Here is a 12,644-nt window from a genome sequence, read left to right as displayed (position 1 = left end):
TAACCTTTCTTCAGCATGCCCTGGGAAATCTTCCCATAAATGTACGCATTTCTTTTACTGGTTTGTAGTTTCCTCAGCACAGATTACCCTAAATAAGATCCTGGATCTCCTGATAGCTCCATGCTGGGGCTCTTTTGTGACCCTGTGAACTCATGGCTAGTTTAAAAAAAAAAAGGCAGTCCAGTAGCACTTTAAGACTAATAAAATCATTTATTAGGTGATGAGCTTCCATGGGGCAGACCCACGTAATCTCATCACCTAATAAATTATTTTGTTAACCTTTAAAGCGCTACTGGACTGCTTTTTTGTTTTCATAGTATATAGACTAGCACGGCTTTCTCTCTGTTACTGTTCATGGCTAGTAGGTGATCTGCTTGCCACCTGGCCATAAAATAAAAGAAATGAATTCAGAATTCCCAGGCTGATGACCCTTGCTTCCTGTCACCTACTTCCTGCTCGCCTTGAGAGCAGTGGAGGTGAAGCAATGACCAGAAAGGACATATTGGGGGCATTGTGGGATCCTTTTGGAGCCTAATAAAATCAGTGTTAATAATGCTACAGTCTGCACCTGCATAAGTCGACATTCCAGCATCACTCCTGGTGAAATCGGGGGTACAAAAGTCAACCTTCACAGCCCCTTAAAAGTGACCTATTGAGCGCTGTGCTGAAGACTGATGATTTACAAAATTGACCTAATACACTTAAATTCGATTTTATCCCCAGCGCAGACCTGGCCCTGCAGTCCCCGCACCAGACGGTCAAGGGGACAAACTCTCCCACTGACTTCCCTTGCTCCTGCAAATGCGAGAACTACCCTGGGCAACGGTGGAGCCCTCATAGTTCGCTTTAGGGTAACCCCAGCAGGTGCTAACTCGAACCCCATTAGACCGACCGCATCACTCTTCCGGGAAGTGTAGATGTACCCCAAGAGAGAGCTCGGCCCGCCCACGAGGCGGCTCTGCGGCTTGCCCGCGGGCGGGGGAGCGGGGAGCGCTACCCCGGCCGGTCAGCGCTGGAGAAGAGCCCTCAGAGCGGCGGGGGAAGAAGCGGCTCTAGACGAGGAGCGCGGGGCCGGCAGCAGGGGGCGTGGCTCTGGCAGGAGGCCGCTCTCCAGGCAGTACCAATAGCCTCAGCCGCCCCGCGACGCTGGGACGGAGACAGCTCTGCCCCATGGCTCACGGGAAGGGGGGGAGGGAACGTTTATCCCACGTGATAGGGAACAGCCAATGACGAGGCAGCGTCCCGGCTCAGCTGGGCGGAGAAGAGGCTGCCGCTGCTGCCGCCGGGAGCCGGAGAAGGGGAAGAGCTTGAGTGGGGCGGGGGAGATTCAGTGAGGACTCTGAGCGGGACCCTGGGAGGCTGCGACGCTCCGGCCCGGGCGCCCACTGACCGGTCATGCCGAATAAAAACAAGAAGGAGAAGGTGAGTGAGGCCGGCCGCGGCGCTGAGGCCCGGGGAACAGGCCTCGGCGAGAGAGGGGCCCGGGGCCGAGCCGCTGAGGGAGGGGTGGCGAGCGCTGGGGGAGCTGCCTAGGTCCCGGCCCTGGGGAGACGGGCGAGCGCTGCTGTGGGGGCGGTCCGATCCGGTCCGAGCAGTGGCTGCCGAAGGGCTGTGGGATGCTCGCCGTGGGCGGCGGCGGAGAACGGGGCTCTCCGCGCCGGTGGGCGGTGGGCCTAGCCCCGGCGATGTTGCGTTTCCTTTCCCCGAGGTTCTGGGGCCCGATTCTCCTCTGCCTCACCTCGGAGAGGGGTGCAGCTGGGGGTTGTGACCAAGAGGCAGAGGGGGTTTACTGGTGGGGGCGTGAATGGGGTAACCGCTCAGGGGCGGGAGTACCAGGCGTTGGCTGTGTTATCGGGTATAGGAAGGAGCAGTAGTGGGTTGCTCTGGAGATGTTAATTTGGGGGCACAGTGGGTGTTGCTGCTCTCTGTGGGAAAGGTTATTTTTAAGGGGTGGAGTTCTTTGGGGGAGGCTATTCTTAAAGTTATCAGAGAGGCAGTCAGGTTAGTCTGTATCTTCAAAAACAAGCAGTCCTGTGGCACCTTACAGACTAACATATTCTGGAGCATAAGCTTTTGTGGGCAAAGACCTGCTTCATCAGATTCTTAAAGTTGGCATCTATGCGCTTTCCTGGGTAGCTTAGCTTTACTGTAGTGCTTTGATTTATGACTGCCCTGCTGCTCGTGGAACCATCCAAATTCACTCTGCAACTTTCAAACAATGCTGGCAGCCTCCTCCCTGCTCAGTCTAATAACACTGCTCCCGTTTTACAAACAGGGCAACTGAGACATTGACTTGCTTTAGGCCCAAGCAGAGTTTTACCTCATGGCATCTCCAGCGTGTCTCCCATTCTGAAGACCACTGGGACTTCTGCTGCTGTTGTTGATTTCCACATAGAGTGCTCAGATACTAAGATGAGGGATGTGGGAGTGGAAAACATTTAGAAGGAGTCAGTGTTTAAAGTCAGGAGAGGAACTCAGAACTCTGACTACCATTCTGTGCCTGTTCCACTAGGTAGCTCCCTCTACTTCCTTGCCTTCAGGCAGAGCTTTGTAGCAATTCCACATCTGTTTAAAATCAGTTGCTTGTGGATTTCTCTGTATTTCATGATATAGGTTTTTGCACCTTAAAATACAGCTGCTATATTGATGCATAAAAGTTGTAGACTATGTTAATGTTTGCATTCCTTTCATGTCCTTTCTCCTAAAGTGAGAGACATAGGTGCTGGATGTAGCCAAAGTGCAGCTCTCAACGTGAGGAGACGCCCATGGATTACAGACCTAGATTTAATGCTGGGTTTTTAATTGTTTGTGGCAGCTACGTATGTGTGGTACAGTACCATAAATCCCGATGCTTACACTATAACAGCTTACCCTGCTTTCAAAGCATCACAAAAGGCTAAAAACCCATGGTGGGAAAAAAATGCTGATTCTCTGTGCCTTGTGCATATTATTTGCACTCTGCCTCTGTTTTCTTAGGTATAAATAGCTATAAGATTCATTGGTGTAAATGTGAGGAACAACTGTTTCGAACACATTTTTGAAGGAGAAAACAGTTAAGTATTTGTGCAGTGTCTGATACTGAAATGTTAATAGTATAGTTAAATTTCTAGGCCTTTTTAATCTGTATTGCATATTTTTATGTAGATCTTTGAATAGTCAGTTACTTGACTGAAAGCATTTGATTATTTTTTGAAATTAATCTTGAAGTTGCCAAAATTTATAAAATCTCTTTAATTTTCAGGAACCTGCAAAATTGGGCAAAAGTGGCAAAAGTGGTAAAGATGGACAAGATAACCAAGAACATGAGGTAATTATTGCTAGAACATGTAGTCTTCCCAAGTATTCTCACAAATAAGACTTTTCAAGAGTATTTTTCCCACTTTGATTTAACTTAGAGATGGCAGATGTTTGTTTCTTGGAAACCATTAGGGCTCCTTTGGCAGAGAAAATGTTTTACAAAGCTGCATACAACTTTTGAGACAAGCCTTCAGTGAAATAAAATCAGCTATGGTTAATCCTCGATTTGCTTTCTACTCCCAATAGCTCTGGCTTGCTCTCTTTGACTGCTGCAGGCATGCTTCTTTTCCTCCCAAGGTAACTCTGCCAGCAAACTTCAAGTCTTCCAGAGATTTACTAACTTCTCTGCAGAGAAATGACATTTTGATGTAGAAGCAAAGGGATGTACCCTCCCCAGCAGTGCAGGCATGTGGTTTCGGGCTCCTGGAGCAGCCAGCAAAAGGATAGTGCTGTGGAGGAGAAGCCTGGGATGTCCTTGCTAAAGACTTCTACCCTGTGCTGTGCTCTGCTACTAGCTGGGCTGAGAGTGAATGAGGATGGGACTTGCTCTTCCCTTTCAAGGAACAGCTGGGGCTGGAGCTGGGTCAGACCCACCCCCTGAAAGCTCCCTGGCTGCAAGAAGTTCTGAACACACCCACATGTTCCTTCCTGCTCCCCCATCAACCAAACCACCACCCTGCTTTTGAGAGCCCGCTATATCTGGAAGTCCCCCTACACGCAGACCATCCTTTTCTGCACCTGCTGTACTCAACTGCTCACCCTGCTAAAGACCCACCCCAGTAAGCTGCCAGCATCCCAGCCCCCCTGACATCTAGACCTCCCACGCCAAGCATCATCCTCTCCCCATCCCAGATCCTCCCTGATGAGCCCACAAGCATCGTTATCTGACCCTTCCTGCAGAGTCCAATTGCCCCTGCTGCTGGAACCCCCACTCCACCCCCCATGAGCCCTTATGCATTTACATCCTGCACATACTCCCACTGAGCTGCCTGTACCTAGATTGCCCATCCAGAACTCTCACCCCATACCTGGATATTTCCCTCAACTTTCCAAATACACAGTCCTTCCCCTTGTGGATCTTGATGGTTGAGCTTGAATACCCATGCCTAGTGCAGAAGGGCGAGGCTCCAGCTTGTTTCTGGTGTGGGATAGGTGCATCCTCAATACTGAATCCATTGGTGGACAGGAGAGAGGGTGCAGGTGGCCACAGGGTGATCTCCCAGCTCTGTGCAGTCAGTGGCCTGTGTTCCCTACTGCCATGCTGGAGCTTCCACATTTATTATTTATAAGTAAACTGTGCAGAATTTTAAAACTGTGCACAGTTTATTTGGTTGGCACAGAATTCCCTCAGGAGTAATTTTTCCTTCCTCCTACCTTTTTTGTCAGGTATAAGGCCCAATTTTTTTTCTTTCCCAGAGGCCTATCCTAGTTTTTTCAGCTGCTTTGTCATCTTCCTCCTCTGTTGCCAGTAGCCTTTTTTTTTTTTTTTTTTTCTTCATGAACTGAATGCTTGTCCATCTCTTTTACGTGACCTCTTAGAAGTTGTGAAGATCCAAGTCTTGTATAACAGTCTTGTTCTTGGACTGCCGCTTTTCTCTTATGACCTCTGTGGGAGGGATTACTAGTACTTTGGGGATAGGGTTAGAATTTAAAATAACCATTTCAAATTGAAGAATTTGTCCTGAAATCAACAATATAAAATTCATTAACCACAGATGAAAAGTAGAATAAAAAATGAAATGCACAATTTCAAATGGGCAATAACTTACTAGGTAATGGTAACACTGAAAAGGATGTTCAATTTGTATTTGTCTACGCTCACATCAGTTTTACAGTCTGATAGAATTGGTAAAATAGATTCATTCTTGTATGTATTAACAGGAGTATTGTATAATATATGGGAAGTAGCTGTCCCGATTTGCTTAGCAGTGGAGAAGTCTCACTTTGAGTTCTGTGTCTGTTTAGGGGACACAGGAAAGTTATGGACAAATTGGCGAGAAGCCAGAGAAGAGCAACAAACATGATGATAAGGTTTAGAAAACCGACCTATGAGGAAAGGACTCTCAACTGTTAAAGGCTGTGTGGCGGGGCCTCCTGCCCTGTGCCTCTTCTGGGGTCTTGCATCCCCATTTGGGTCTTGGTGGACAAGTCAATATCCTGACCTCAGCAGCCTAGCCAGTAGTGCCCAGTCAGGCCCTGGTGGCCTAGTCAATACTAGCAGGTCACATTCCCACTTCCTTGTGGTTGTGGGGTGGGAGTAGGGGAGCTCGAGCCCTCTCTCCACCATGCTGGAGCCCAGGATCCTGTTGGTGGTGGGTGTACGTCCCCAGCCACCAGCTCAGCAGGGAGTCGCTCTGCAACATGCTGAGCTCTCCCGGTGGCCTGGTTCCCTGCCCTGGGGTGGTGCTTACATCTTCCAGATGTGACGTGCCGCTCTGGCAGTGGCTGCTGCTGCCACTACTGCTCCACCTCAGGCAGCAGTTTCTGTTGCGGCTGCTGCTGCTACTCCACCTCAAATGGTAGCTACCCCAACTCTGGCAGCTGCTGCTCCAAGTCAGAGCAGGAGCTCCTTCTCCCCTCATGGCCAGCCCCAACTGACTGGTCTCCCTGGCTTTTATATTCAGGCTGCAGTTGGAGCATGCTCAGAGGGCCCTTCTCCACCCTGCAAGCCTGAACCCCCCCCATCCCCAGCACAGAGAGGTGTACTAGATGATCTTTTGAAATCCATTCTTGCACTGTGTTTCTATAATCATTTTTAGAACCATACACTGACCTGTTCCATTTCTGACTGACAGTTCTTCTGTTACTGCTTTTGTGTTCTTACTTGCTGTTTCACTTTTACTTTTGTCAACCAGTTGGCTTCAAATGGGTCAATTAAATTGGTACTCATTCTATTTCCCATGTCTTCTGGAGACCTGGTATTAGACTTCTTACTTTTGGAAATTTCAGAGTCAGTGTTTGAGTAGGTTTTGAATTCCCTAAAGTGTGTCAGTCCAACAAAACTGCTTTTCTGAAAAGCACATGCCCTTCTATGTCCCTTTTTGTAAATGTCTTAGTTCAAACACTTGCTTCCCTGCTGTGTAAAAGGAATGTTTTGCTTTCCTCCCATTCCCACACAAGAATTGGGACACACAGTATGTATTTTTATTTTTTTCACCTTACATCGTGAGCATCATATTTCTAACAAAACAAACCAGCAACCATGTCTCACTTTAAAGACTAACAAAATAATTTATAAGGCGAGCTACATGACTGCTGGTTTGTTTTGTAAGAATGCAGACTAACACAGCTACTTCTGTTACTATCCATCATATTTCTAGTGAGCTTCATTTTTGTCATGAGCGGAAAGGTACTATAAGACGCATATTATCATGGTCCATTTATTTATTGCTACCACTGAGTAACATAGTCATAATGTGCTAGCTGATGAATTCATGTTGAGTTATTTGAAGTTTGACAAGGGAAAATAATGTCAGCTGCTTTGGCCTTCCTCAATGTGTAATCTGAGCTGCAGCATAGTATGCAAGTCAATTCATTCTACAACTAGGGGTAAACTGAATCTCCCTAGTAAATTGATTTGACCCCTGTATCTTTAAGACTGTTTTAGACTGCTTTGTTGTTTTAAAATAATGTATGCAATTTGCACAATGCAGATTGTGTAAATTATTTTGAAATACCTTATTCAGAACTTTGGTGCAGTTTGTAGAGCACCAAGTTCAGTATAAGGGGCTATCTTGAAAGTTCCATACCCCTCTCACAACGAGGGGGTAGCAAAACTAGAGTAGCTTGCTGCTGTTTTGGGCTCCGTGAAAAGCCTCAGCATTGCTATTTCAGGGTAGCTTTGTATCCTAAAATAATACTCTCAGTCTAAACATAGCCTAACTGCGGGTGTCAGAACACTTCTAAGTGACAACTGTTGATGAGAGTAAAGCTAACACACTTTATCATTTCGTATCTTTTACTAGGGAAATTGAAGTTCTCTAGAATTAAATAAGTGCTGAGGCATTTCAAATATTAGATGGAAATATAATTTTTTTTTGTGATTTCTTATTGGATTTGCTAAATTTCATCTGAGTTATTTTATATTTTAAAAAAGTTACCTGGCAGGTGAATTTCTCAGTGGAAGAACATACTACTGCATTTGTGTTTCTTCTTGTGTTACCTATTATGAAGTATTACATGAATGAGCAGCAGAGTCACAATTCTTTATTATGGGTGATTTTTTTTTGTGGTGAAAGAGGGAGAAAATAAGACGAGGAAGCTGTGCTGAGCAAGATGCAGCCCAAACGTATTATGAACTTAAACATCTTCAGTCTGCAAGGTAAAGTCACAAGGAAAATGAAATCTTGAACACTTGACTGTTGTAGCTTTATTGACAAGATAATTCAGCATGTTGTAATATGAAAGAATAGTATGTTGCAGGTTTAAGGCAAATAGCTAACCACGGTGTGTGCTAATCTGCTATAGGCATGCATAGAAAGAAATTTGTCAACATATTGAAGACTTGGTAGTTTCAGGAAGTATTATAAGCTTATGTGCTGATTTCCTCCAAAATGTGGCTATTCTGAAAGAGATTTTCATGCAGGTAATCCTAGAATTTCACATGAAAAGAGTGTTTCTGTGAAATATGACCCTTATTTCAGTAACTACCTTTGGTTAATTGATGTTTTGGATAAAGAGATATTTAAATCTTTCTCTAGACCACCAACAGATTTAGAAATGTGCTGGCATATGTTGTGTTTAAGTGAATTTAATGCATGTGAAAAATGCCAGATTGCAGGGACTAGAAATTGTCCTCTATTCAAAGAACAGGGACAACACAAGCAGCAGTGTCCCACAAACATTTTATTTATAGGCATTTATGTAGCACCTATCTGAATGCACGATTTAGACTGCTATGGTGTTTTTTTATCTGTGGATCTCAGTGATCTCATTTTCATAAAAAAATGAAATATCACTAAGCATTCTTCCCAGGTTTCCAGTTGGGAAAACTGACATGTGGAAGGCAAGAAAAGCAATTTTCCTAAGGTTGTGCAGAAAGCTTTTATCTGCTTGACAGTTATAACAGCCCAGGTCTCTAGTCTGTTATCTGTGCCAAATTTCCAACAACTATGCATCTTGAAATGTACTTCCGCCCTGATATAAGGCCATCTCTGAGGTAAGATGATGCTTCAGTATTCATGCCCATTTAGTGTCTGGCCTCGCGTTGGTTACCTGTGTGAACTAACTTGTTCCACTTACACCATCGATATTGTCCATCGGATGGTAGTTACACTATTATTTGACAAGTAAAAGTCAAACCAGTGACACAGAAGGTTTTTTCTTTTTTTAAAAAACTTTAGGAATAGGGTTTAGACAGTTTAGACTGTCTGACTTTGTTTTTTCAAATGTGGATTACAACATTGATTTCTACAGGGTTGCCTAAACTTGAAATGTTGCATCTTTTTGAAATGGGCCCATGCTGATGGGCAGGATAATCCACTCCCCTGAGATGCTGTAGCTAGATGGACAAACATTCTTCTGCCAACATAGTGATGTCTATGCAGTGGGTTAGATCGGCTTAATCATGTTGCTCAGGGTGTGCAACTTTTTAGTGTAGACCAGGCATAAGTTTTGACTGATTGGGATACTGAATCTGACATCTTTCTCTCCTATGTATTTTTCAAGTGTCTGAGTTAAATTTTTTTATAAGCAAATACTTTAAACAGCCTAAATAAAAATCTCTTTTTCTTAAGGGTAGAGCCAAAAATCTTTTACCCACAAGCTTTGGATTAAGAATACTTACCAAACCTGTGATGTTAAACAATGATTCAGCAATATGGCTGCATTTCAGAAATGAATATTGTGCATTGTGATTCAGACTAAACCATGTCATGAATAACAGATGGTAGATTGGGTTATTTTATAGGTGAAATGTCACCTCCATCTTTCCTCCAAGCCCCTTCCCCTCAAGCACTGTGGCCTGGCAGACTAGCAGGAAGGAGTTCTTTCCCCTAGCCTGCTCTGCTCTTCCAGCTCCTGGGCACATTGCTCTGCTTCCTGTTGGTGAGTTCTAGGGCTGTTCTGCTCACTCTCCTGGGTGATGGAGCAGGGGAAGCTATGTGAGCAAGGTCTGGGTCACTCCACTTTCTCCCTCTTCTGTAGGTGAATGTGGGATGGTGCAGTGACCCCTACTCTAGTGCCTGACCCCTGTTAGTTCTCTGAGCCACCCAGAGACTTTGGTCCCACTGGCTGCAGGCTCCTTGCCCCTCCCATCCATGGCAGAAAATAGAGGTGAAGTAACATAATCCTTTTGCTGCTTTTGGCTCACCTCACTAACTGGAAAACCTTGAAATGGGAATGGGTGATCCCAGACTGGAAAGTAGTCCTGCTCAAAGGGTTGGCAACCAAAAAAAAGAGCTATTTTTTTCCACTAATTCAAGAGCTGCAATGCACATGACTGAGACAATCCTTAAATAATGTCAGACTATGCAGTCCACTACTCATGCCAGCATTTCCAGTGGCACCTCACACATAGGTCAGCCGACATCCTCATGGACAACACCACATGCATGTGTTACATTAACCATCAGGGCACGGTTTGGTCTCTGTCCCTGTGCGCAGAAGCCATAAAACTGTGGACTTTGTGCCTTCAGCACCACATCACCCAGGTGGCCACATATGTTCCCAGGGTACTGAACATGACTGTGAATGCAGTCACTTGCTCAGCAATCACTGTGAATGGGAAACTGACACAATGAGCCTCAACCACATGTTCTAGCTTTGGGGCCAGCCGTGCATAGACCTCTTTGTGAAAAGTGTCATCAGTATTGCTCCAGAGTGGGTCTGAGGAGACGCTCCCCCAAATGGGACACATCCTTTGTGTTTCTACCCCTTCCCTTGATTTAAAAGTGTCTCGTCAATTTCAGACTGGATTGGACTTCACTCGTCCTAATGGCCCCTGCATGGATGAGAGAAACATGGTATGCTTACCCCTACCAGCTGTCAGTAGTGACTCTGTATCCCCTTCCTCCTTGCTACAAACTTTTGTCTCAGGACTTCAGCTGCACCCTTCACCCTGATCCATTCAGGCTGTGCCGCCATGTGTGGCTCCTTTGTCGTTCCAAAATGCTGAAATTGCATGCTTTGAAGAGATAAGGAGGGTTCTTGTTAACAGCAAAGCCTATCTCTACAAGTGGATGTGGTTCTCTCGGTGGTTGAGTGCTAATCATTCTATGCCTCCACACACCACGCCCCTTCCTGACATCCTGGATTACCTGCTGTACCTGCATGAGTCAGCCCTTGTCCTCAGTGCAGTCCAGGTGCATGCTGCGGCGTTGGTGGTGTTCCACCAAGTGGAGGACGAGATTTCCTTCTGAAGCCTTGGTGCAAGTCTCCTAGGCTCTTCCTATTCTTTGTGGAGTGATCCAAGGGCCTGCCCTTTTTATCTCAATGACTGTCCAAGTGGATCTCTATATTTGCACATGCTGTGTGCTTCACCAAAAAGAGCTTCTGGGTGCTGTCACTGCCCATTCTGTGTCTTCCACCACCACCACCTTTCTCAAGAGCATACCGCTTCCATTGCTTCCTCCATTCATGTGGGTTAAGCAATTCTGTCACCTGTAATTTGTTACTGGGCTCCAAACCCACCCTCAGTGTGACTACTGCTTTATAGTCACCCAGAGTGGAGCACCCACAGGGACACTATTGGAAGAAGAGGAGGAAGTTACTTGCCTTGTGCAGTAATTATGCTTCTTTGAGATGTGTCCCCCTGTGGGTACTTCACTTCCCTCCCTCCTTCCTCTGCTTTGAAGCATCCTGCTCTGTTTGCTTGGGTAGAAAAGGAATGGAGGGGCCCATGCCAGATATCATGAGGAGGCATCGCACCACATGTGCGGCACGGGAAATCACAGCTATAGAAGATTGTCCAAGCTCCGGGGCAAGGACACACTGACACCCAGAGTGGAGCAGTCACAGGGACATGCATCTCGATGAACCATCATTACTGCACAAGGTGAGTAACTTTCTCTTCTTAGACTCTATTCCATCTGGGAAGGGATGGCTGTTGCCTACTGTTTTAGAACTTTATGGTCCACCAAGGGAAAGTATGCACAAATTCATAAAGAAGTGCTTGCTTTCATTGCTGAAGTCAAGGAATTCCACATTAACAGCTATAGTGTGTTTTAAGACTCATACTGACCACAAGCCACTTATAGGAATTCTCTCCACTATGAAGTCAATATCTCTAGTTATGCCATTGTGAATGCAATGGTGGGGTGTTTGTACAAAGTCCTTGTGATTATATGCTTGTGTGCAAACCAGAGAAGTTAATTGCTAACACTATACACTGCAGTGAATGCTACTACAGATGCTGGATTACTTCTCCCCCTGAAGTTTTGGAATCCTCTCTATCCCCAACCCACTACTTATGGCTGACTCATCTAGGATGGGTCTAGAGGATAAATGTCCAGCTGGGAAATTGCTGGTAGAGTTGATAGTTTTTAAAATGGCTTCTACATGGACAATAGGCCCATAAATGTTGCTTCTTGAGGGGATGTGTTCTTATTTCAGGAAGAGATTGCTGAGTAACTTTGGATATGACACATGCAGGAATTTTGCACATGAAAGTATTAGCCAGAAGTTATTTCTGGTGGTCAGGAATTGATGCTATCATAGAAAGAGACTTGGTTTATGTGCAAAATTTGACTAAGGCCACTTATGTGTACCTAAGTGTGTATGCTACAGTGCTGCCTGTTGATCTAAGAAGTCTACTATGCTGATCTAATACCTTTTACTTCTGTAACAGGAAGTGACCAAGAAAGCATGAAGTATCCATATTGACTCTTCAGGGTCCTTTTAGGGAAAATTTTCTGGTGGTACTAGACTTGAAATGATTCTGATCTAAATTTCATTATGAATGTCTAGTGCAACAATCACTGCTCTTCATCAGCTGTTCCTAACTTGGGTTATCAGATATTTTGTCCAATAAGAGAACCACTTTTTACCTCTGAGTCCAAGGACTTTGCCAAAAGCTGTCTCCTTCAAGTTGCCATCATTGAGTTAAGAAATGGTCAGGCTAGGTGACTGGTGCAGACAACTAGTCATGGCAGGTGATTAGCTTTAAAGACTTGCCACGTTTCTCATTGTTCCAAATCTTGCTCCTTTCCTAACTACTGGAGTTAGTCAAGCCAAGTTACTTATGGGATGATATTTTAAGACCTGCCTTGATAATCTCAGTTCCACCCTATCTAAGGAATTGTGACATACCAGGATCAGGTTCTGGACTTTTTCTTGTCATCTACCCTGTATTCCTTCACACCACAAGAAAACAACTAAGTTACAGAGTGAGGAAAACTATGGGTTGCTTC

At 45.3% G+C, this 12,644-nt stretch overlaps 1 protein-coding gene across 2 annotated transcripts in view; it reads left to right on the top strand.

Annotated features, from left to right (window-relative positions):
* The first annotated feature begins 1,275 nt into the window (after positions 1-1,275).
* Positions 1,276-12,644, top strand: part of PPP2R5C (protein phosphatase 2 regulatory subunit B'gamma) — a 151,790-nt gene continuing 140,421 nt past the window's right edge. For both annotated transcript variants that reach the window (XM_074996501.1, XM_074996502.1), the window contains exons 1-2: positions 1,276-1,422; positions 3,242-3,307. In XM_074996501.1, coding sequence (XP_074852602.1) covers positions 1,396-1,422; positions 3,242-3,307 — 93 coding nt within the window. In that variant the 5' untranslated portion in view covers positions 1,276-1,395. The remainder of the gene's footprint in view (positions 1,423-3,241; positions 3,308-12,644) is intronic.

The sequence above is a fragment of the Carettochelys insculpta genome, chromosome 6 (assembly GCF_033958435.1).
Source record: "Carettochelys insculpta isolate YL-2023 chromosome 6, ASM3395843v1, whole genome shotgun sequence".
Taxonomy (NCBI): domain Eukaryota; kingdom Metazoa; phylum Chordata; order Testudines; family Carettochelyidae; genus Carettochelys; species Carettochelys insculpta.
The sequence above is the reverse complement of the archived record's forward strand: the minus strand, read 5'-3'. Positions and strand labels throughout refer to the sequence as shown.